This window comes from Rana temporaria, chromosome 12 (genome assembly GCF_905171775.1).
Source record: "Rana temporaria chromosome 12, aRanTem1.1, whole genome shotgun sequence".
Lineage (NCBI taxonomy): Eukaryota > Metazoa > Chordata > Amphibia > Anura > Ranidae > Rana > Rana temporaria.
Genome location: NC_053500.1, coordinates 126574713 through 126597110, shown reverse-complemented (window position 1 = coordinate 126597110; position 22398 = coordinate 126574713). Strand labels below are relative to the sequence as shown.

At 46.5% G+C, this 22398-nt stretch overlaps 1 protein-coding gene across 2 annotated transcripts in view; it reads right to left on the bottom strand.

The window, feature by feature from the left end:
* Window positions 1–13057, bottom strand: part of LOC120918796 (protein-glutamine gamma-glutamyltransferase E-like) — a 54656-nt gene extending 41599 nt beyond the window's left edge. For both annotated transcript variants that reach the window (XM_040330594.1, XM_040330595.1), the window contains exons 1-2: window positions 12953–13057; window positions 4862–5050 (exon numbers count right to left, since the gene is read on the bottom strand). In XM_040330594.1, coding sequence (XP_040186528.1) covers window positions 4862–5050; window positions 12953–12971 — 208 coding nt within the window. In that variant the 5' untranslated portion in view covers window positions 12972–13057. The remainder of the gene's footprint in view (window positions 1–4861; window positions 5051–12952) is intronic.
* Between the last annotated feature and the right edge of the window lie 9341 nt (window positions 13058–22398).

The following is a 22398-nucleotide window of genomic DNA, read 5'->3' as shown; positions in this document are numbered from 1 at the left end:
AGTCATCACTTAAAGAGAACCTAATTCGATGGACAAATTAGATCTGAGCCTGCATGTGGCATGACAACATTCACCTTTGCATATGTTTTGAAGCAGTGCCAAGAGTATCATTGATACCTATATGGATGTATGAAGGAAGAAATGAAAAACGTATTACACTGAGTAAGTGAGAGACTTGTAAAGTGCAACACAACACATGCGAACTGAATCGCCTCTGGGCACTGTATCCATTTCATGGGTAAGGAACCCCTTGACCTCAGAAGAGATGGGTTTTAATCTTTCTCCTGAAGTGGTCCGACTCCAGTCGGATGGTGGTTGGTAGTGCATTCCACAGGCGGGGTCCTTGGACTGCAAATCTTCGATCTCCTTTGGACTTGTATCTGGCTTTAGGTATCTGGAGGAGGTTTTGATTGGTGGATCGCAGAATGCGGTTGGGGTTATGGGCTTTTATTTTTTCGCATAGATATTGGGGGGCGTTGCCTTGAATACACTTATGTATTAGACGGAGTGCCTTGAAAGTGATTCTGTGCCATATTCTGAGTTTAGTTACGATGGAGTATCTCAGGATACTCCATCGTATCTCTCTTTTTTGGGCCGCGTATCTATGCGAGTGATTCCTAGAATAATTTTCGCATAGATACGCTTAAGATCCGACATGTGTAAGTCACTTACACTGTCGGATCTTAAATGTAATTACTCCGCCGGCCGCTAGGTGGCGTTTACGTTCAGGTCTCATTTGTTTATGCAAATGAGCCTGATACGCCGATTCACGAACGAAATCGCGTCGCGTAACCGTCGTTTGCGTAGGCTTAAGGTTACCCCTGCTATATGAGGGGTAACCTTACGCCAGTCCCACGTAGGCCATGTTAAGTATAGCGTCGGGTCCGCGTCGTGTTTTCCCGTCGGGTACGTCGTTTTACTAAGTCGTCCGCGAATACGACTTTACGTCAATGACGCACATGTCGGCGTCATTGACGTTTTACACCGAGAACTGGAGCATGCGCACTGTGCTATTTTAAGCCCGGCGCATGCGCAGTTCGTTCGAATCGGGGGCGCGCTTAATTTAAATACAAGCCGCCCCCTTGGATATACGCGGGGATACGCCGGGCCAATTACACTACGCCGCCCCAAACTACGGAGTAAGTGTTTGGGGAATACAGCACTTGCTCCTGTAGGTTGGGGCGGTGGAGTGTAAATGGCTTGCGTGCCGCCCGCCTACTTTCTACAAGAATATGGCCCTCTGTCTTTTACTGGCAACCAATGAAGGGATCTCGGTGAAGGTGAGATCGATTCCCATGTTTTTTTCCCAGTCACTAGTCGAGCGGCCGTATTTTGAACGACTTGCAGACGAGTGATTTGGTATTTGGGGAGTCCTAGATAGAGGGCATTTGCGTAGTCGAGTCTGGAATTGATAATTGTTCCCACCACGACTGCAATATCCTCTTTCGGGATAAAGGGGGTGAGTCTGCGTAGTAGGCGCAGCAGATGGTGGGATCCGCTGACTACTGACCCTATTTGTGCATCCATTGTCATGTAGGTGTCGAAAATTACTCAGAGACTTTTAACTTTGGTGCTAGGGGTGATAGTTTTACCTGGTGCTAGGGGTGATAGTTTTACCCAGAATGGGCGGGGGAGTCCATGTTGACGCGGGGTGACTTTTCCGGTTAGCGTGAAACAGGAGAAGTTCTGTTTTCGAACCATTGAGTTTAAGATAACTGTTTGTCATTCAGTTATCTATTAGAGTAAGGCATTTCTCTAGTCCAAGAGAATGATCCTTTTTGTTGCAGATGCGGAAATACAGTTGTGTGTCGTCTGCATAGGAGTGGTAAAGTAACTTCTGGTTACTGATGATTTTAAAGAGAGGGCTAAGATAGATATTAAACAATACGGGCGATAAGGGAGATCCCTGAGGGACTCCGCATGACACCATACGTTTTTACTAAACATTAATGGTCCAGACTGGTCTATTTATAATTGTATATTTTAATGGTAACATTTGTATGGCTTTAAAAAAATATACATATTTTGCATGTTTATATTTTTGTTTAGTATTTATATGAATAACTGTTGATAGTAATATCCCTTTAATTAAGGGGAGTTTTCATAGTAAATAATAACATAAAAGGATTATATTATATTAATTTACAGCTAGACTGAACTGAGCCGTGTCTAGGTCTACATGACAATAGAATCCCATCCATCTGACCCACCAGTGGCGCAACAAGGCCATATAGAGCCCAGGGCATGCATGCCAAACTGCCCCCCCCCCAAGATGTATGAGCATTATGTGCTAGCAACCCCCCCCCCCCAACAAAAATTGAGCATTAATCTGCTTGTTTACCCCCTAAGCATAAATTCCTTCTCCTCCCAGGACATATCCATCCTCTGTTGAAATCCCCCCCCCCCGAACAAATCTTTGCCCCCCCCATCCCCCTCGCAGCTCAAATCCTCTCTCTTCCCAAATCCCCCCTGAAAAAATAATCACTCCTAGCACAAATCCCCCCCCCCCCCAAGTGCACATCCTCTGCCCCCCCTCCAAATCCCCCCTTCCAGCACAACCCCAGTGCAATTATTCCCCCTCCCTAAATTTTCCCTCCTAGCATAAATACCCAACAATCATCCCTAATGGCACAAATCTCCCTCCCAAAAAAGTATTTCCCAACTTGGCGCAAATCCCCTTCCCTGTCTACCATATCACCTCTTCTAGCACAAACACCTCAAATCCCCCACCCATAGCACAAATCCTCTTTCCCAATCCCCCTCCCAACTAATTCCCCTAAATCACCTTTTCCAGCACCCCCCCCCCCCCTCCTAGAACATTTCTTACCCCTCTGTCCTCCTAAACTCCCCCACCCAACACAAATCCCCTCCCCCCATCTCCTTGTGGCAACCCCATCTCACATGATACCACAGTGCCCAGGGCAGTTGCCCCCTCCTGCTCTGGCCCTGAACAGATCCACAATTAGTACATATGGGCAACTAAGTCCCTGAGGACTGCTGCACAGTTTTTATGTCCAACCTTGAAGACTGATAACTACTGGGGATGGTAATAATTTTGACAGTCCGGCAAAGGTCTGTAATAATAAAAATGTAGGAACCCATAGTTTACAGCAGTGGTTCTCAACCCTGTCCTCAAGTAACCTCAACAGGCCATTTTTGCAGGTTTTCCTTTATCTTGCACAGGTGCTTTAAGTCAGAGTCAATGGCTTGGTATTTTGGATAGCTATTTTATCTAAGAGAAATTATCAAAACATGGCCTGTTGGGGGTACTTGAAGACAGGGGTCTCCAAACTGCGGCCCGAGGGCTAGATGTGGCCCTTTCCTAGCCTTTATGTGGCCCTTGGGGCACTATTCCTCCCACTGATGTGGGGCACTATTCCTTCCACTGATACCAACAAGGGGGCACTATTTCTTCTACCAATATCAATGATGGGATCCTATTCCTCCTACTGATAGGGGCCCTACTCCTCCTCCTACTGACCACCAACCCTGAGGCCACATTTATTCTGGGTCCGGGACATTTTCTGCCCCCCACTGGCCACAATCCGCTCCTCCTAAAGTCTGAAGGACAATGAAGTGTCCCTTTCTTTGAAAGGTTGGAGACCCCTGGTCTAGAGGATTGTGCATGGGCAAGAAGCTTCAACCAGTTCTTTGCACAAAGAATGGCCTATATGATCTCTGTATTACTCTGAGTTTTTCCATAGTTCTTTGGGCCAAAGTTTAGGATCACTCCAGTGCAGTGAACCTAATCGTCAACACCATGGCTATGTTTTGGCTCAGAGACCACAGAAACATGCTAAGTAATACAGAGATCCAATACACATGGACAATACATTTGCTTTTGTGCTATTTTTTTTTTTTTTTAATGGGAGATTGCATTTATGTGTTAAAGATAAGAAGGGAAATTTCCCCAAAAACAGTACAATGATAAAATTGTTACCAGCATTTTAACCCTCACTGTTTCGGTACAGTGAAGTTCCACTTAAAAACAAGGCAAGCTGAAATGTATACAGTATAATGATACTCTAGATCAGCCCTCAAAAAATCCACTCGCCTGCTTGCAAAATGCAAGTGGATTTTGAGGTCTGGCGTGTGGGCTGCCTGTGGGCAGGGTGGGGTGGGGGAGCACCGCCGGCAGCCTGGGTTTGTCGGAGCGATAGTAGGGGAAGAGAAAGGAGAGACGCTGCCGCCTGGTTAATCAGCGCGCAGGGAACAGCTTTCATTTCAATAGCTGTGTTCCCCGCCGCTGCATTGGGGACACAGAGCTGCATTGGGGACACATGGCTGCATTGGGGAGACAGAGCTGCAATGGGGACACAGGGCTGCAATGGGGACACAGGGCTGCAATGGGGACACAGGGCTGCAATGGGGACACAGGGCTGCAATGAGGACACAGGGCTGCAATGAGGACACAGGGCTGCAATGGGGACACCTGGCTGCAATGGGGATACAGAGCTGCATTGGGGACACAGGCTGAATTGGGAACACATGGCTACACTGGCGGACACGTGACTACACTGGCGGACACATAGCTGCATTGGGGACACATAGCTGCAATGGGGACACAGATAAAGTTGTTAATATTTATTTTTATAACTTAATTCTGCATAAAACAAGTGTAATTTCATGAGATTTATGAGTGTGGGATTCGGGGCGGGGCATGGTAGGGGTTGGGTGGGGCAACTGGTGGCGAGTAACCCTTGAGGCCTGGCTAGTAGCTCAGGACTTGAAATTTTGAGCCCTGCTCTAGAAATTATTTAGATAAATATTTCCTATTCTCAATACAAGATTGAAACAGAACCTTACTGCTACAAAACCACCCCGTACATTCAATTTCAAAATAAAATGTTATTCATTTTACCTCCTGTTGTGGGAACAAGACTTGCAGTGAACTGTAGCCGGTCTCCAGCTTTCACAGGTGCATTGAACTGCATTGTTATGTTAAATTCCTGTCCACGGCGTACTACCAGGTCATTGCCCATGTAAGAATCACAGTTGTGTTTGGATTTATTAGATTGGACCTGTAGGTCATAGTTGGTCAATTGCAGACCTGTGGACAAGAGATTATACTGTTACATAAACTTTAATAAAATTGCTTGTACAGGTGTTATATTAAAATAAAATCTTTATTTGGTTTCAGTATTAGGCATTTCAAATATGAAGTCAGAGACACTTCACAGATATAACAAATCTTTATATATGTTAAAATGTTCACTTACATACATTATCACAGTATATATAAATTAAATAACGATGGATAACAACCACCATTAATTCAGGTAATGAATAAAAAAATAAGTGATCAGTGTGTGGTGCCGCGGCTGGCACATTGGCACTGCAGAAATTCCACTGTTTCTCACCACACACCAGCTGTTGTGTTGTCACACATAAACTGGTGTGAACATACCCTTAAACTGAAGAAGCTGTTTGGATGAACATGAAGGCCCGGATTCACATACATCGGCGCATATTTATGCCGGCGTAGCGTATCTAATATACGCTACGCCGACGCAGTGCACAGAGGCAAGCACTGGATTCACAAAGCACTCGCTCTTAAAGATATGCTGGGTTTCCTCGGCGTAAGCCAGCGTAGGTGGAAGTGGGCGTGAGCCATGCTAATGAGGCGTGACCCCATGCAAATGATGGGCCAAGCGCCATAGAAGCACTTAAAATGAACGGCGCATGCGCCGTCCCGTGGCCGCATGCTCAGAATCACGTCGGAACTACTCCCTAAGATACGCCGGATCACTGCCTACGACGTCAACGTAACCTACGCCTAGTCATATTCACGTACAACGTAAACGACAAAAGATACGACGGCTTGTGTTCCCTGGTCCATACCTTTGCATGGGTTGCGCCTCCTATATGGGGAATAACTTTAAGCCGGACGTACCGCGTATATTATGCGCCGGGCGCAAGTACGTTTGTGAATCGGCGTATCTCCCTCATTACCATATTTGAATAGGAAATCAATGCGAGCGCCACTTGCGGCCAGCGTAAATATGTGCCTACGATACGCCGGCGTAGGAAAGTTACGTTGGTCGGATGAAGCGTATTTTCAGGCGTATCTCAGTGTATGGGCACGGCGCATAGATACGACGGCGCATACTTACACTTACGCGGCGTATCTCGAGATACGTCGGCGTAAGTGCGTTGTGAATCCGGGCCGAAATGTCTTCAACATTACAGAATAGCCTTCTACATCTCACCCTCTTTCTTACACACTGACAACATGGCCCCAGGCTTCCCCTCTCTATCCTGCCATTGTTAAAGTGACCCTAAATGATATCCATATTCTTTTTTGTGCCTTCTGTATCCCTGTTGTGGTGATTTCCACATGACATTCTGTCAGTACATGAAGTGATGTGAAATTTATCCAACGGGGACAGAGATAAAAAAAAAAAAACACATATTCATAAAGCGAGGAAAGGATGACATTTCTGTAAAAAATTGGCCTTTAGATATACTTTAATTATTTGTCAGCAATAGCAAAAGAGCTATTTCCCAAAGGCTGACAATTGCATAGGTATATAAAAAGCTTAATTCATTTGTCCACCTGATAATTGATAACGCCAATTTTCAATGAGGGTGCGAGACCTGGCTTGTTACTATATGCTTATAGGGGCAGATCCACAGAGCGAGTACGCCGGTGTATCTACTGATACGCCGGCGTACTTCCAAATTTCCCGCGTCGTATTGTTGTTTTGAATCCTCAAAACAAGATGCAACGGCTTCTGGGTTAGATCCGACAGGTGTACGTCTTCGTACGCCTTCGGATCTAAGATGCAATACTTCGGCGTCCGCTGGGTGGCGTTCACGTCGTTTTCTGCGTCGGATATGCAAATTAGCTATTTCCGACGATCCACGAACGTACGGCGCATTTTTTTACGGCGTCTGTAGTCGGCTTTTTGCGGCGTATAGTTAAAGCTGCTTTTTTGCGGCGTATAGTTAGATTTGCCATGTTAAGTATGGCCGTCGTTCCCGCGTCGAAATTTGAATTTTTTATTTTTCTTGCGTAAGTCGTCCGTGAATCGGGATGGATGTAAGTCACGTCTAAGTTTAAAAAATGACGTCCTTGCGACGTCATTTCGCGCAATGCATGGCGGGAAATTTAGAAACGGAGCATGCACAGTTCATTCATTTAAATGAAACACGCCCCCCCAGTCACCGATTTGAATTCCGCCGCCGGAGATACACTACGCCGCCGTAACTTACGGCGCAAATTCTTCCAGGATTTGAACCAGCCAAAAGTAAGTTACAGCGGCGTAGTGTATCTCTGATACGCTGCGCCGATGTATTTCTATGTGAATCTACCCCATAGTCTCTAGGCCTTTGGTCAGTAAGCATGGTGTAGGTTTATTGCTGGAAAAGAGTACTGTTGTTGGCATACTGGTGTGCCTAGCAGATTAAAGTGGCAGCAGGCAGATCTCCAACCTCTGTGTACCTGTTTATGAAACCTGCTGGAAGTATCAAGGATGTATCTTTAGTATAGACTCAAAACTCTGACAGATTGATACTTACACTTTATAAATGAGTAATAGAATAAATTACATTTACTGCGTATTTGTTTGGGATGTTGTAAAGTTAGTCACAGTAAGCTGATTAGATGATATGTGCTTTATGTCGTAAAATAGGGTTTAATGGTGTTTACATGTGAGTAATATGCAATATGTAATAGTTAGTGAAAAAGACTACTACAATTCCAAACTTTAAAGGTTCTATATAAATTGGAAACATTAATAAAAATACATGCTAGTGTCAATTGTTTAAAATGTGTTTTCATAAAGGATACGACCACTCAAATAATTGATGTAGAGATGGGAAAAGTAACTGTTAATACTTTTAAACATGGTACCATTAATGCTGTGACCCTTTATTGTACTAACTGCACTGTGAACATGTTTGTCTCCATTCTTACTGCAGATTGTCTAAAGCAGTGGTTCTCAACCATTATAGTGCCGTGACCCCGTGATAAAATTTTCCAATTTGTGGGGACCCCTAACAGTAGAATTTTCATAGCGTGGGTTGTCAGCACCTAAGGCCAGACAAGTAATTTGCACCAATAGCCCACGGACATTTAGGGCTCCCTAAGTCCCTTACACTCCTACAGTATTAAAACCCCTTTTGGTAAAATTGAGAACTGTAGTGGGGACTTTAAATGGCAACTCTAATCACAGGTAGTGTTACTCAGTGTGTCTCCAGCTCTGTGGTGTCTCGCAGCAGTGGCACCTATGCCGAAATCAGGAGATGGGGTCTCCTCCAGCCCCTCCCACTTTACATTTCTCACCAGTCAGCTGACCTCTAGTCTGCCCCACAGCCATGCCGTGAACTGAGTGGGCGGGCAAGGGCTCCAGGAGCAGCTCAGCTGGGCGGTCACAGGCTCCAGGGACAGCCCTGCTGGATGGCTGCGAAAAGGCTGAGAGTGCTGCGGGCTTTGGGAACAGCACAGGATTCGGTGACTCCTGGCAAATTGTCATTTGACCCCCAAGGGGGTCCCGACCCCCAGGTTGAGAACCACTGGTCTAAAGTATTTCATAGATTTTAAGGGATAAATTGTTTGTGTAATACATTGCACAAACTGAACGGACTGAAGAAGGCCTGAGTGCAGTAGTGACAACACTACAGTAGTTACAACTCTGACAGAATACTAGAAGAGGTCTACTTAGTCAATAGCCAGTCTTGGCTTAAAGGACCACAACTACCCTGTGAGAGAGGCTGAAGATACTGAAGCCCAGGTTCACACTGCTGGGGGTTAGAAATTGTGAGTTCAGCTGAACTTGCACGCTTTTAAACCGGCAATGCAGTCTAACTTCGGGGGCGATTTGTCAGACATCTGTGCGAGTTCATGCACAGATGTCTCTTCAAATTGCCCCCAAAGTCGCCAAAAGTAGTACTACAATTCAATAATCAAATTGCATGCCAAATCGGGCCAATGTGGACATGGGCTAAAGGTACGTGTCCTTTGGATCTACCTATCCTGCATTGGCCTGTAACACAGAGGTCAGGGATACTACAAGAAACTACTGAATGGGTAGAATTTTGTTGCTGTTTTGGGGTATCCTGTTAACCGAATCCTCTATCCCTTGGATCAAGCTTTCTCAACCAAGTTTCCTCCAGAGGTGTTTAGGGGTTCCTTGGGTAGTTGCAGTTTCATCTCCTTTCTACACTGACCATCAATGTATTGAGGGATATTTCCACTGACAGGGAGGCCTGGAAAAATCCAATAGATCCTTCAGGAGTCTTTGCTACAGTGGGTGCAGTCTAATGCTGGGTATACACATACTGAAAGTCAGCTGGTTCAGCAGGCACGGGATGAATTTCGATACGTGTCCGCAGTAAAATGTCACTTAGCCTAACCACAGCAGAGCAATGGTCCATTGTATTCCTAGACAACAGATGCCTGATGGGCTTAAGCTGCTCTACACTTGTAGAATTGTGTATGAAAATGTTTGTTAGCTTATCTAAGAGTTAAAGGAACGATTCAAAAAGAATACAAAAATCAAAGGGCAAGTACAATAGACAGCGGTGACCCGTCCAAACGGTGCACAGGGGCACTGCCCCCCTAATCCATGTGCCCCTAATCTACATGCAGGGCGCCTAATGAATACGGCAATCGCCGTATAGAGCCGACTAGCAGATCTGCATGTTCAGCTTCTTTCGGAAACGCCTTGGCTCGGACGCGCCTACGCAATACGGGGGGCGGGGCCTTATCCGCCAGGGGGAGCTTTTGCTGAAAAGACGTCAATCTTCTGGGCGACCTCCCAGGTGACATGCCTCCTCAGCTTGGAAACGCCTACTCCCGCGGGGAGAAGTACCCGGAAACCGAAATGAAAAGATAGATTATAAGGTATGTACAGCGTAAAAAAAAATTGCGGACTGTACATGTTAGAAGTCTAAAGAAGTTGTTCTGTGAAAAAATGTATTTGGGTGAACCTCCGCTTTAAGTTATGTGCATGCATAAATACAAAAATAATTTTACGAAATTTGAGACACGGACATGGCATGACAAAAAGTCGCTTGAAATTAATTGAGTCCATGAAGGCACCATCAAACAGCTGAACAAGCAATTTTTATACCCCCCCCCCCCTAAAATGAAATTCTACAGGTGTAAGGCCAGCTTTAGACAACAGACAACGTATTTATGAGGTATCTACAACTACAATACAATTCCTCAGGAGCACTATGTTTCACCAAACTTTAATGCCCTGTACACACGATCGGTTCATCCGATGAAAGCGGACCGATGGATTTTTTCATCAGATATCCGATGAAGCTGACTTTCATCAGTCGTGCCTACACACCATCAGTTAAAAAAACGATCGTGTCAGAACGCGGTGACGTAAAACACAACGACGTGCTGAGAAAAATTAAGTTCAATGCTTCTGAGCATGCGTCGACTTGATTCTGAGCATGCGTTGATTTTTAACCGATGGATTTCCCCACAGACGATCGTTTTTTTCTATCAGTTAGTTAATCATCAGATAGTTTTAAAACAAGTCCCCAACTTTTTTAACCGATGGATAAAAAACCGATGGGGCCCACACACGATCGGTTAGTCTGATGAAAACGGTCCATCAGCCCGTTTCAATCAGACAAACCGATCGTGTGTACGCGGCATAAGACTAATGCCCTGTACACATGAGCGGGATTTCCATCGGAAAAAAAAGTTGGATGTTTTTTTCCCGAAATAATTCTGCTCAAGCTTGGCTTGCGCACACGCGGTCACACAAAAGCTCCTTAACTTTCGAGCACTAAGAACGCGGTGATGTACAGCACTACGACAAGGCGAGAAAAAGAAGTTCAATGCTTCCAAGCATGCGTCGAATTGTTTCCGAGCATGCATGTTTTTTTCCAATCGGAATTCCATACAGACGAACGGATTTTACGATAGGAATTTTTTCCGTCGGAAAAATTGAGAACCTGCTCTTAAACTTTTGCTGGCAAATCCAACAGCAAAAGTCTGATGGAGCCTACACACGGTCATAACTTTCGATGAAAAGCTCACAGACTTTTTCTGGAGGAAATTCCGCTAGTGTGTATGGGGCATTAGTCATCACCTCTCTGCTTGCAGTGCAGACATAGGCTGGCTTTATGGTTCACGTTACTTACAGCATATTTTATATCATCATAATAGGCAAATAAAGGTCTATTTATGGTTAAGTCTCTCCTTGGGCTACATTCACACTTCTACTTTTTTATGAAGTGAATTTGCAGTACGGTACATTTCAAATGCTTTTTACATGCATTGCCTTTCATACCTATGAACATCAAATTTTGTTGGAAACCAAAGCTAAGATGCAGCAAGCATAATTTTTTTATCTACTCCAGGACAAAAGCAGAGGTGTGAATGTAACCTAAATGCCAACCACCAAAGACTAAATGCATAAAATCATTACCAATTTAACCCTAAGGCATACATGTCTATCGGAACACTAATTAAATACTGTCTAGAAAGCTTACATGATTTATACTCTTACTAGTGTATCATTTAAAATTAAGTCCTTTTAAAAGTGATATATTAATTTTGATTTGAATTTGGCCCCATACACATGATAGAATCTATCCGCAGATAAATCCCATCGAATGGGTTTCAGCGGATAGATTCTATGGTGTGTACACTCCGGCGGATATTTATCCGCGGATATTTCCGAATTCCAGCAGATAAATATTTGTCGACATGCACAGAATATCTATCTGCTGGAATCGGATCCCACGGATGGATCCGCTCGTCTGTACAGACTCACCGGATCCATCCGTCCAAAGGGATTCCCCGCACGCGTCGTAATGATTTGACACATGCGTGGAATTCCTTATATGACAGCGTCGCGCCCGTCGCCGCGTCATAATTGCGGCGACGGCGCGACACGTCATCGGCAGAGGATTTCGGCGCGGATTTCAATGCGATGGTGTGTACACGCCATCGCATAGAAATCTGCTGAAATCCTCGAGAGGATTTATCCGCGGATACGGTCCGCTGGACCGTATCCGCGGATAAATCCTCTCGTGTGTATGGGGCCTTAGAGTTGATCTGAAGTTCCCAGCAAAAATTATGAGCAGTTTTCATTTTTGATAGTTAAAGGGTCACTAAAGGAAAACATTTTTTTTGCTGAAATGACTGTTTACAGGTTATAGAGACATAAAAGTTAACTGATTCCTTTTAAAAATGATTACAAATAGATAAAAATCAATCATATAATGTGCCTGCAGGTTAGTTTCACTTTTAAACTGGTTTCATGTTCCTGTGAACTAGATAGACACACAGAACAAAAACAAACAAATCCAGGGCAGTGTTTTGTTTTTAAAATGAATCTGATTGGTTCTGTTAAGTTTTACACACACAGTAATGACAGCCTAGACTACCGTGAAAAGCTCCCAGTACTGTGGTTATAAGGAAACAGGCAACCAGGAAGTGTGGAGATCACAGCAGAATTACAGCAACCTCAAAGCAAAAACGAACAATAAGGACATGAAACCAGTACTGCAGTAAGGTAAAGGAAGCTATTTAGCTAAAAAAAAAAATCCTTTAGTGATCCTTTAAATGTATAGTTAACAAATGTTTTTACAATTTGGAGAATGTAGCATCTCTCTGACAATCCGTGTTATAAGAAGCCAACTGATGGGTTAAGCCTACTGGGGTATCTAAAATGTAGGCTTTTGGTGGATTTTGTCTTTCAATTGTAACTAATCATGCTGTTTGTTCAATAAGAATTGCAGTAAGTAACTGTAAATTGGATTCTTCAATGCCAATGAATATCAAATCGCTGAACAAACTCTAGCAGGTACTATACTGATGTCTAGTTCAGTTGCTTGTTCAATAAGAGCTCCAGTAAGTGACGGTGAAATGGATTCTTGTCTTAATTGAAAATGAATATTACATCAAATACTTCTTCCCCTTTGTTAACTAAAGTTAGTTATTTATCCCATGTTAAAAGTGTTTGGCTCTTGTACATACCTGATCCAGCTCCTGCCATGATGTCTGTGTTGATACTTCGGTGTCTGTGACTATTGTGTGACTCGAGTAATCACAGCTAGCCTATATAGTGACACATACGTTCTTGGATTTTAATTACTCTTATTTATAATTAGCTGGGTGGATCACAATGTTATATTGACTTGTTTCTGCAATTATTCCTAGTGTACAGGTACACAAAGTAAGTGACAAAAGCAATTGTAGCATGCTACATTTCAGCTTGTCCTATTAGCTACCTTAATAGTTATCATTAGTTATTATAACTCTTTGGGACTCTTTTAGTGATACCTGTGCGTCCAATACGATGAAAAAACACAATGACTGTTGCGCTAAGGCAGGGGTCTCCAAACCTTTTCAAACAAAGGGCCAGTCTACTGTCCTTCAGACTTTAGGAGGGCCGGATTGTGGCCAGCAGGGATAGAAAATGTACCGAATTATCCGTTGTTATATGTATGTATTCCCTCTCTTTTTCCTCTTTCCCTTCCCTTTCCTTTTCCACCCCTTCCCCTCTTCCTCTTTTTGTTTTTGTCCTTTATTGGACATGACCTGTACCTATGCAACATTTGAATTCTCCCTTTGTGGAGCATTTTGTGTAGTCTACTTATTATATGATTTATATCATTTATGTATACTTACTGTTATATATTTAATTCTCAAAACTTCAATAAAATATTTGAAACAAGAAAATGTACAGAGCCCAGCATCGGTGAGAATAAATATGGCCTTGGGGGGTTGTTAGTCAGTAGTAGGAGTAGTGCCCCATTATTGGTATTAGTAGGAGGAATAGTATCCCATCGTTGGTATCAGTGAAAAACATAGTGCCCCATTGTTGGTGTCAGTGGGAGAAATAGTGCCCCAAGGGCCGGATAAAGGCTAGCAAAGGGCCACATTAGGCCCTCGGGCAGCAGTTTGGAGACCCCTGCGCTAAGGTATTTCCAGCAGGAAAAGCTGTGTTATCTGGGGTAATAATGAAATGGTTAAAAAGTCAGGATCATGAACATATAGTCCAAAAGTTCTGACAAATGAGCAGCAGAGAATCAATAAATAAATAAAATGATGTTTAGAAATGACTCCTGATAGAGGTGCAGGATTTTTAAGGAAAGTCCATAGCCTGGGTGATTACCACAGGGAGTATAGCTGGCACAGGGAAGGCAGCACACTGGAGAATAGAAGAACCTCTGGGGGGAATACAAGAAAAACAGGGTTCAAGGACGATCATCCAGGCAGCACTATGGGGTCTTGTTTGGCAGCACCAGTGATTTCCGGTGTCTCAGGCTAGAACGTACAGGGCGCAGGAGGAAGCCATCACTCAGGAAGCTCCTGGTCTCAGTAGGGGGAAGCTATGATGTGCTATAGCTTCCACCTACCGAAACCAGGAACTTCCTGAATGATCGTCCTGGAACTCTGCTGTTCATTTGACATTTACCATGATGTGCCTGCTTTTATCCTATTTCGAGTGAGTGCATTACTACTTTATTAAACACGTTACAATACTGCTGCACTTAGATTGCCGCTGCTTGTCTGTTTTTCTTGTCTCCGATATGAGGGTTTCCCATTCTTTTTATTTATTTAAAGCAGAAGTAAACCCATCCATAAAACAGTTTCATTTCCGGCACGTGTCGAAAATGTAACACTCCCATTGGTTGTGCTCTCAACCAAACTGTCAAGAAAAATTTAGAACATGCTCTATTTTTTCTCTTCGTTTTTCACGTCATGAAAAATGGTCGTGTGTAGGCTTTAACGACTGGAAAAAAAACGTGCATGCTCAGAAGCAGGTTATGAGAAGGGAAATTTGCATAATCAGCCTAAAGTGTGTCGCCAATCGAATGAAACTTCCCCTTTATAGTGCCGTCGTACCTGTTGTACGTCACCGCGCTTTGCTCGAGCATTTTTTTTTTCACGATAGTGTATATGCAAGGCAGGCTTGACAAGAATCACGTCGAGATTTAGTCAAGTGGCACACTACATGTGTCACATGTTTCTATTTAAAGCTGCCAATTCTGCTACCACCCCCAGATTACATTACCTTTAATTTTATGATTATTATCGAAAACCTCTTTTAATCCTTTGGTCATGGCTTTCCATACTAATAACCCCAAAAAATTACAAGTTTCCCAAAAAGGGGAACCACAAAGAAAGAGAAATAGAATCTTCTGTCTGGGCTGGGTGCAGGGCAGGTGGGCATTAGAAAGGTTTTCTCAATGCAGAATCTCTCAATCCTGAGTTTGTTCACTGTGAGGGGCATAGCTGTCTTCAGGACCTATATCTCCCTTTCCAAGATGGGCACTGTTGATATCTTTACTCCTACATAAGGGGTAAGTAGGAGGTTAACAGTAAGGATGCCTCATTCTCTGGGAAACAATGCTAGGCTTACTATTGGCATCCTATATATAACATTGGCAACAGGTCCTATTTTCTCTTCGCAGACTGATAAAATTCCAACCAGGTGGCAACTCGTATGGCAATAGTTCACCTGGACATCTATGAATTAATGAGGCTCAATCCATGTAAATCCCACTTTAGGGATACCAATTTATTCATCATTACTTGTAAGTAGGGATGGGCCGAACACCCCCCCGGTTCGGTTCGCACCAGAATTTGCAAACGTCTATGGGACACAAACATGAAAAATCAAAAGTGCTAATTTTAAAGGCTTATTTGCAAGTTATTGCCATAAAAAGTGTTTGGGGACCCGGGTCCTGCCCCAGGTGACATGTATCAATGCAAAAAAAACTTTTAAAAACTGCTGTTTTTTCAGGAGCAGTGATTTTAATAATGCTTAAAGTGAAACAATAAAAGTGAAATATTCCGAGGCGCATGCGCGGCAGCTCCCAAGATGGCCGCCGTCATCTAGAGCTCCGCTCCACCACGGCCTAACGAGTCCCACCGGAGCAGTCTGAGCGCCCCCGCAGCCGTACCACCGGGATCACCGTGTAGGGGAAGCTCCCCTGAGCCCGCAGATGTCCGCGCCGTCCGTCCGGAGGGATCTGACAGGTCAGATGGCGGCGTCTCCGGGCCCCCTCAGTTATGCCAAGATGGCGGCGACACGAGGCCTGCCTGAAACGGCGCTGCAGGAGGACTCCATAGCGGACCAGGATCTGCACCCCCCGCAGTCCCCGGGGACAGAATTCCCCCCCCTGGCAGCAGCTGCATCCCCAGCATCCACCGAGTCACTGCTGGAGAGAGTGGGAGCTGGATTCCCCACTACCCCCATGATGGACCCCCATACAGGGATGCTGCTCTCAGTATATGAGGTACAGGAGGAGGCCCCCATCCCCACAGACTTTCCTTCTATGATGTCTGCCTTCTCCCTAATGCTATCCAAAAGCCTAGCTGTAAACGCAGCACAAATCACATCATCCATTCATGCTGATTTACTGCAGTTGGGGATGAGGATGGACACTATTGAGCAGAAAGCTGATCAGGCAGTAGCAAGGATTAATCAGAACTCTGCCAGATTACAAGACGTGCAGGAGCAATTGGAAACAGCATTTGCAAAAATAGACGACCTCGAGAACCGTTCGAGACGCTATAATTTTAGGGTGAGGGGGCTCCCCGAAACCGATAAGGAGGTACAGGTCGCAGTGAAAACCCTCATTAAAAACCTCATCCCTGACATTGCTGAGCACCGTCTGGAGCTGGATAGAGCTCACAGAGCATTGCAAGCCCCCCGATCGGATGGATTACCCAGAGACATCATTGTGAAACCACACTTTTATGCGGTCAAAGAGGAGGTGATGAAAAGGGCAAGGCGTTCGGACAATCTCATGTTGAACGGTCACAAGATTCAAATCTTTGCAGACCTGTCCCCCTATACAGTACAAAAGCGGCGAGCTCTGAAACCGTTGCTGCAGGTCCTTATGGAAAAGGAGGTCACATACAGATGGTCTTTCCCGATCCGGGTAAACTTCACCTACAGAAATAAAAGCTATGGCTTTTCAACTTTCGCGGAGGGGGAGCACCTGCTGGTTCAACTTGGACTGATCGCCCTGGAACCCCCGAGCTCACAGAACAACAGAGGACCTTCTGCTTCAACGAAAAGGCCTTCGCCTGGCAGCCCGCTACAGCAGACCTGGATGAAGCAGACCCACAAGCGTTCCAAGGAGAACTTCCGTACCTGATGATCGGGCTCTGATGTCCCTCTTTGTCATTTAGGGACCCTGACTCGAGAGGGTCTCCCCTTCTTAAAGGGGACTTGGGGACCCTCCGCGGTTTCCTTGTTTTTTCCCCAAGGGACAGCTCGGAGGGGGGAGGTACCCGGGGTGCAGGGACCTAACACCGTATAAGTTTTACACAATGTTTATGTTTTTTTTTTCTTCTTTTATTAGTTCTCTTGCTAAGTTTTTGGGAGTGTTACTTCCCCCTCCACCGGAACTGGGGGGGTTAACCTGGACTCGGGGGAGGAGGGGGATTGGTTCGGAGCCACAGGGCTCCTGGGGGATGCATTTTTGCAAAGTTACACGGGGAATAGAGTTCATAGCAGGTATAGCCATGCTACTCAACGGTTACAATATTGGCATTACGTCAACATAGGATCACTTGGTGGGGGGGGGGTGCCAACCCCGGGGAGGTAGCATCCCTCACAGTATATGTACCGGTTGGCGCTTTGGATGGGCATCCTAGCTCCCGGGGGAACACCCCCGCTCTGGGGGGGCGCTTAGTTATTGGGCATCACGGGCTCCTGGTTAGCCCTCAGTTATCGGTTAGTGGTGGTGGGGCCGTGGTGGACCCAGTGCACCTCCGTTGGATCGAGAGCGCCATGGGTGCAATCGAATCCATATCCGGTTTTCCGGCATTAGGGAAGCTTCAGTTCCCTAATAGGGCAGGGGTAGAGGCGGGCGTGCCCACTTCACCCCGGGGTGGGGAGGGGTCGGGGGACCCCCAGGTTCAAGTTATGCACTGTTTAACACTGATTTTTGCAGGTATACATCGATGCAGACATACATGCATAATATTGTCTCTTCTCTCTTTCCTCTCCATTTCATCTCTTTCTTCTTTCCTTCCCTTTCATAATCCCTGGAGTGCTCTTAGGTCCCACGGCAGGTTCCGGTCCTTCGTCCCGGGTCTCAAAACCAGTGTGCACCGAGGGTCCGTTCTCCACTGGAAGCTCTCGCTGCGGGCTCAAGGTAGGCTGCGTGTGGCTGGTATAGTTTCTGCACCTCTGATCCATGACTGACACACAACCCCCCCCACCTACCCTCAAACTCATCTCCCACAATGCGCAGGGACTAAATTCACCCGTTAAACGCAGGAAGCTCCTCCAACTCTACCACTCTATGCACGCAGATATCCTTATGATTCAGGAGACCCATTTCCCATCTTCTTACAAACCCACGTTCCTACATCAGCGTTACCCCCAATTTTTTCTTTCATCAGCGGACAACAAAACAAAAGGGGTAGCCATCTGTTTCGCTAGACACATCAACCTCTCCCTGGTGGAATCGATTGTCGATCCGCTGGGTCGCTATCTCCTGGTATCAGGACACATAGATGGGGAACTTTATACATTCGTGTCGTATTATACCCCAAATAAGGGCCAAAAATCCTTTTTTGACTCCTTGCTTCGGAAGCTACAACCGCACCTTAAGGGCACAGTCTTCATGGGAGGGGACTCTAACACAGCTTTTGACTTCTCACTAGATAAATCTGTGGACGGGAAACCCAAACCTAAACGCCCTTCCAAACAGAGCTCTAAAATAGCTAAACTCCTTCACTCAGCAGGGTTGATAGACGTCTGGCGGGAAGCCAACCCACGGACAAAGGACTACACACACTTTTCGGCACCACACAACTCTTACGCCAGGATTGACCACATTTTTACCCACGCCACGACTATACCACTGATACGTAACGCCCGGATAGTAGACTCCCCCCTTTCAGACCACTCTATGGTGACGGTGACAACCCAGAGGCCCACAGGAGCTAGGAACCCGCCTCGATGGCGCCTGAGGGAATCGCTGTTGAGCGACCCAATTCAGTGCTCCTTGCTGGAGGGGGACATCAAAGAATACTTTCTTATTAACGCGACAGGGGAGGTTTCTGCGTCCACGGTCTGGGCGGCGCACAAGACGGTGGTCAGGGGGAAATTGATTCAGCTAGCAGCGAAGCTTAGAGCGGAACATAGGGCGGACACGCTTAAACTTGAGGAGGAATTCCGCACGTTAAAAAAGAACCACAAACGCCACCCCACGACTGAACTGCTCTCCCGACTGGACAAGGCACGGGCCCTACTTAACCTCTCCCTAACGACGGCGGCCGAACAACACCTGCGGTGGACCGGGGCGAAATTTTATTCCCAAACTGACAGGACGGGCTCCCGGCTGGCCACTAAATTGAGCCCCAAACAGCGATCATTAGCCTTCCCTAAAATCAAAACGGCCACGGGTGACTTGACACAGAACCCGACCAAAATTATGGACAGCTTCCTACGGTTCTACTCGGACCTTTATAAACCGGCCGGTTCTCCCCTTAGCCCGGCAGGGAAAGAGTTTCTGGCGGAACTACCCCTGCCTTCTCTTACGGAGGAGCATAGGGACCTTTTGGATTCCCCGTTCACGCAGGAGGAAGTATTAGCGACCATTAAGTCCCTGAAGTTAGGCTCCTCCCCGGGGCCGGATGGCTTCTCCACGGGGTACTATAGGAAATTCGGCACATGTTTGGCACCCCACTTGACGCGACTGTTCAACTCTCTCAGGGATGGAGCCCGGCTGGGAGCTGATTTAAACTCGGCTTACATTTCGGTCATACCGAAACCAGACAAGGACCCTAGCGAAGTGTGTAATTACCGCCCCATATCTTTGATTAATAACGACATTAAAATTATGACAAAAATCTTAGCAAACAGACTATCGAGTTTCATAGCATCTTATATACACAAGGATCAGGTGGGCTTCATCCCTGGGAGACAGGGAACGGATCAGATCAGACGCGCCATTGATGTAATCTCCCTACTTAAATCACAATGGGACGGAGGGGCTCCCCAAAAGGGTTTCCTGCTGTCCATAGACCTCCACAAGGCCTTCGACTCCATAGACTGGGAATACTTAAACGGAATTCTGGGTAGATGGGGATTTGGCCCTAGCTTCCTTAGCCTCATACAGTCACTTTACTCACGCCCCTCGGCACAGGTACGCCTCATGGGCAGATACTCGGAGACATTCGCCATAGGCAGGGGAACCAGACAGGGGTGTCCGCTCTCCCCGCTTCTTTTTGCGGTGGCCATAGAGACTCTGGCAGTAGCCCTGAGAGCAAACCCGGACGTCAAGGGGGTTACATGTGGTACAAGGGAACACAAATGCGCCCTATACGCGGACGACCTCCTACTCTTCGTCACATCACCCCTGCTGTCCACGCCAATCATTCTTAAAACACTACGGGTTTTCAGTGAGATCTCGGGTCTGCAAGTGAATCTGGGGAAATCCCTAGCGATGAATATCTCTGTCCCCCCCGATCTACTCAAACAGATTTCTAGTAATTTTACCTTCACCTGGACCTCCACACACATCCCATATTTGGGTATCAAATTGACGCCCGACATCAACAACCTTTTCAAGGCCAACTACCCCCCTATGATCCTCCGATGTAAAGGGGATATCACGCGTTGGGCTAAAGGTGGGCTGTCATGGCTGGGCAGAGTGAACGCGGTCAAAATGACCCTGCTCCCACGTCTTCTGTACCTTTTCCGGGCCCTACCAATCCCGGTGAAGAAACAGTTCCTCAGCAAATTTCAATCAGAGATTGTCCGATTCGTCTGGGGGAAAAAGGGGTATAGATGTCCCTCGGGCATACTCTATCGGCTTCGGACGGAGGGGGGAATTGGGCTGCCCAACCTTTGGGAGTACTATAGAGCAGCCCAACTGGCACAAATATCGGCAGTATTCTCGAACGGACCAAAACCCGACTGGATAGCCATGGAACGACAAGCCATCCCATTACACACCATTGATTTCATTTTAGGGGGCGACCCCAGACGCAGACCAGCCATTCTAGCCCCAACACTGTCCCACTCGGTTGCCCTCTGCTCCAGACTCTACTCCCTTCACTCCCTGATTTCCCCCCTGAAACCACTGAGACATTTGTTTCATAATCCCGACTTCCCACCAGGGTTGGATATTAGGGCATTCCGGTGGTGGACAGACAAAGGCTTATACAGGATAGGACACTATCTCTCCCCAGCGGGACCGCTTTCCCTACCACACTGTAGGAAAAAACTAGATATGCCCGACAGCGAGCTCTTTCGGTTTACACAAATCTCCCATTTTCTCCACTCTATGTGGACGGAGAAGTCGGTCCCCCCCTACATAACCCCCTATGAGCACTGGTGTACAAACACAATGGATCAGAGGGGTGGAATATCCCTGATTTACATAGCATTGATGTCTAAGACGGAGAAACCATCGTATGCACGGGCCTGGGAGGAGGACTTGAACAATGCTTGGAGCACTGCGGTATGGCATCGCGCCTCCACAAGGGCGTACAAAGGTATTATGAATGTGGGCCTCATAGAGGCAAGCCTAAAACTCTTGGTGCGGTGGTATTACGTCCCCTCCAGGCTGGCAAGAATGTTCCCAGGAACCTCTCCACAATGTTTTAGGGGCTGTGAATTGAGGGGCTCCATGCTTCACACGTGGTGGTCCTGCCCTCGCATTAGAGCCTTCTGGAAAAAGGTTTTCCGTGCCACCGGAGCCCTGCTGGGGACAGTGATTTCACCGCAGCCTAATGTTGCACTGTTGAACCAGTGTATCCCTGGTCTACCTAAACTATCCCAGAGCTTAGCATTTTTTATACTGTTGGGGGCCAAAATGACCATAGCTAAGGCATGGAAGAAGCCCACAGTCTCCTTCCTGGCATTTAAGAGAAAAGTCTCCTGGATAATGTCACAGGAGCAGATAGTAGCGAAATGTGCGGACCAATCGGAGAAATTCAGGTCTGTGTGGGAGCCTTGGGCGACATACTGCGGGGTGTCCCTTTTACCAGGGATACAGCCTGGGGGTGGGAGCACTCCACTCCACACATAAAGACATCTCTCTGTCCCTCTTCCTCTGTCTTTCTTCTCTTTCCTCTTCCTTTTTTCACCTTTCCTCTTCCTCCCACGTGTCTTACTCTCTCTCTCCCTACCTCTGCACCTCTCTTGGTGTGCGGTTCAGCTAGCGGTGCATTTAGTCATTAAGTGTTAGCTACCCAGTTTGACTGCCTGCGCTGTTGCAGGCAGATGCCTTGAATCACATAGGCCGTTCGCTACTATATGGGGCGGCGTGGGACTCCGGGGCCTTGGCTCCCAGGGCGCAGTGTGAACCCGAGAGGGGCGCCCGGGGAGATGAGTGTCACGGGGCCCGCGCTGCGGTAGTATACAAACCTGGCTGCCTTACGGGCAGACACGAGGCCGACAGCTCAACTACGGACACTAGAGTCGGGCTGAGAGGATATGA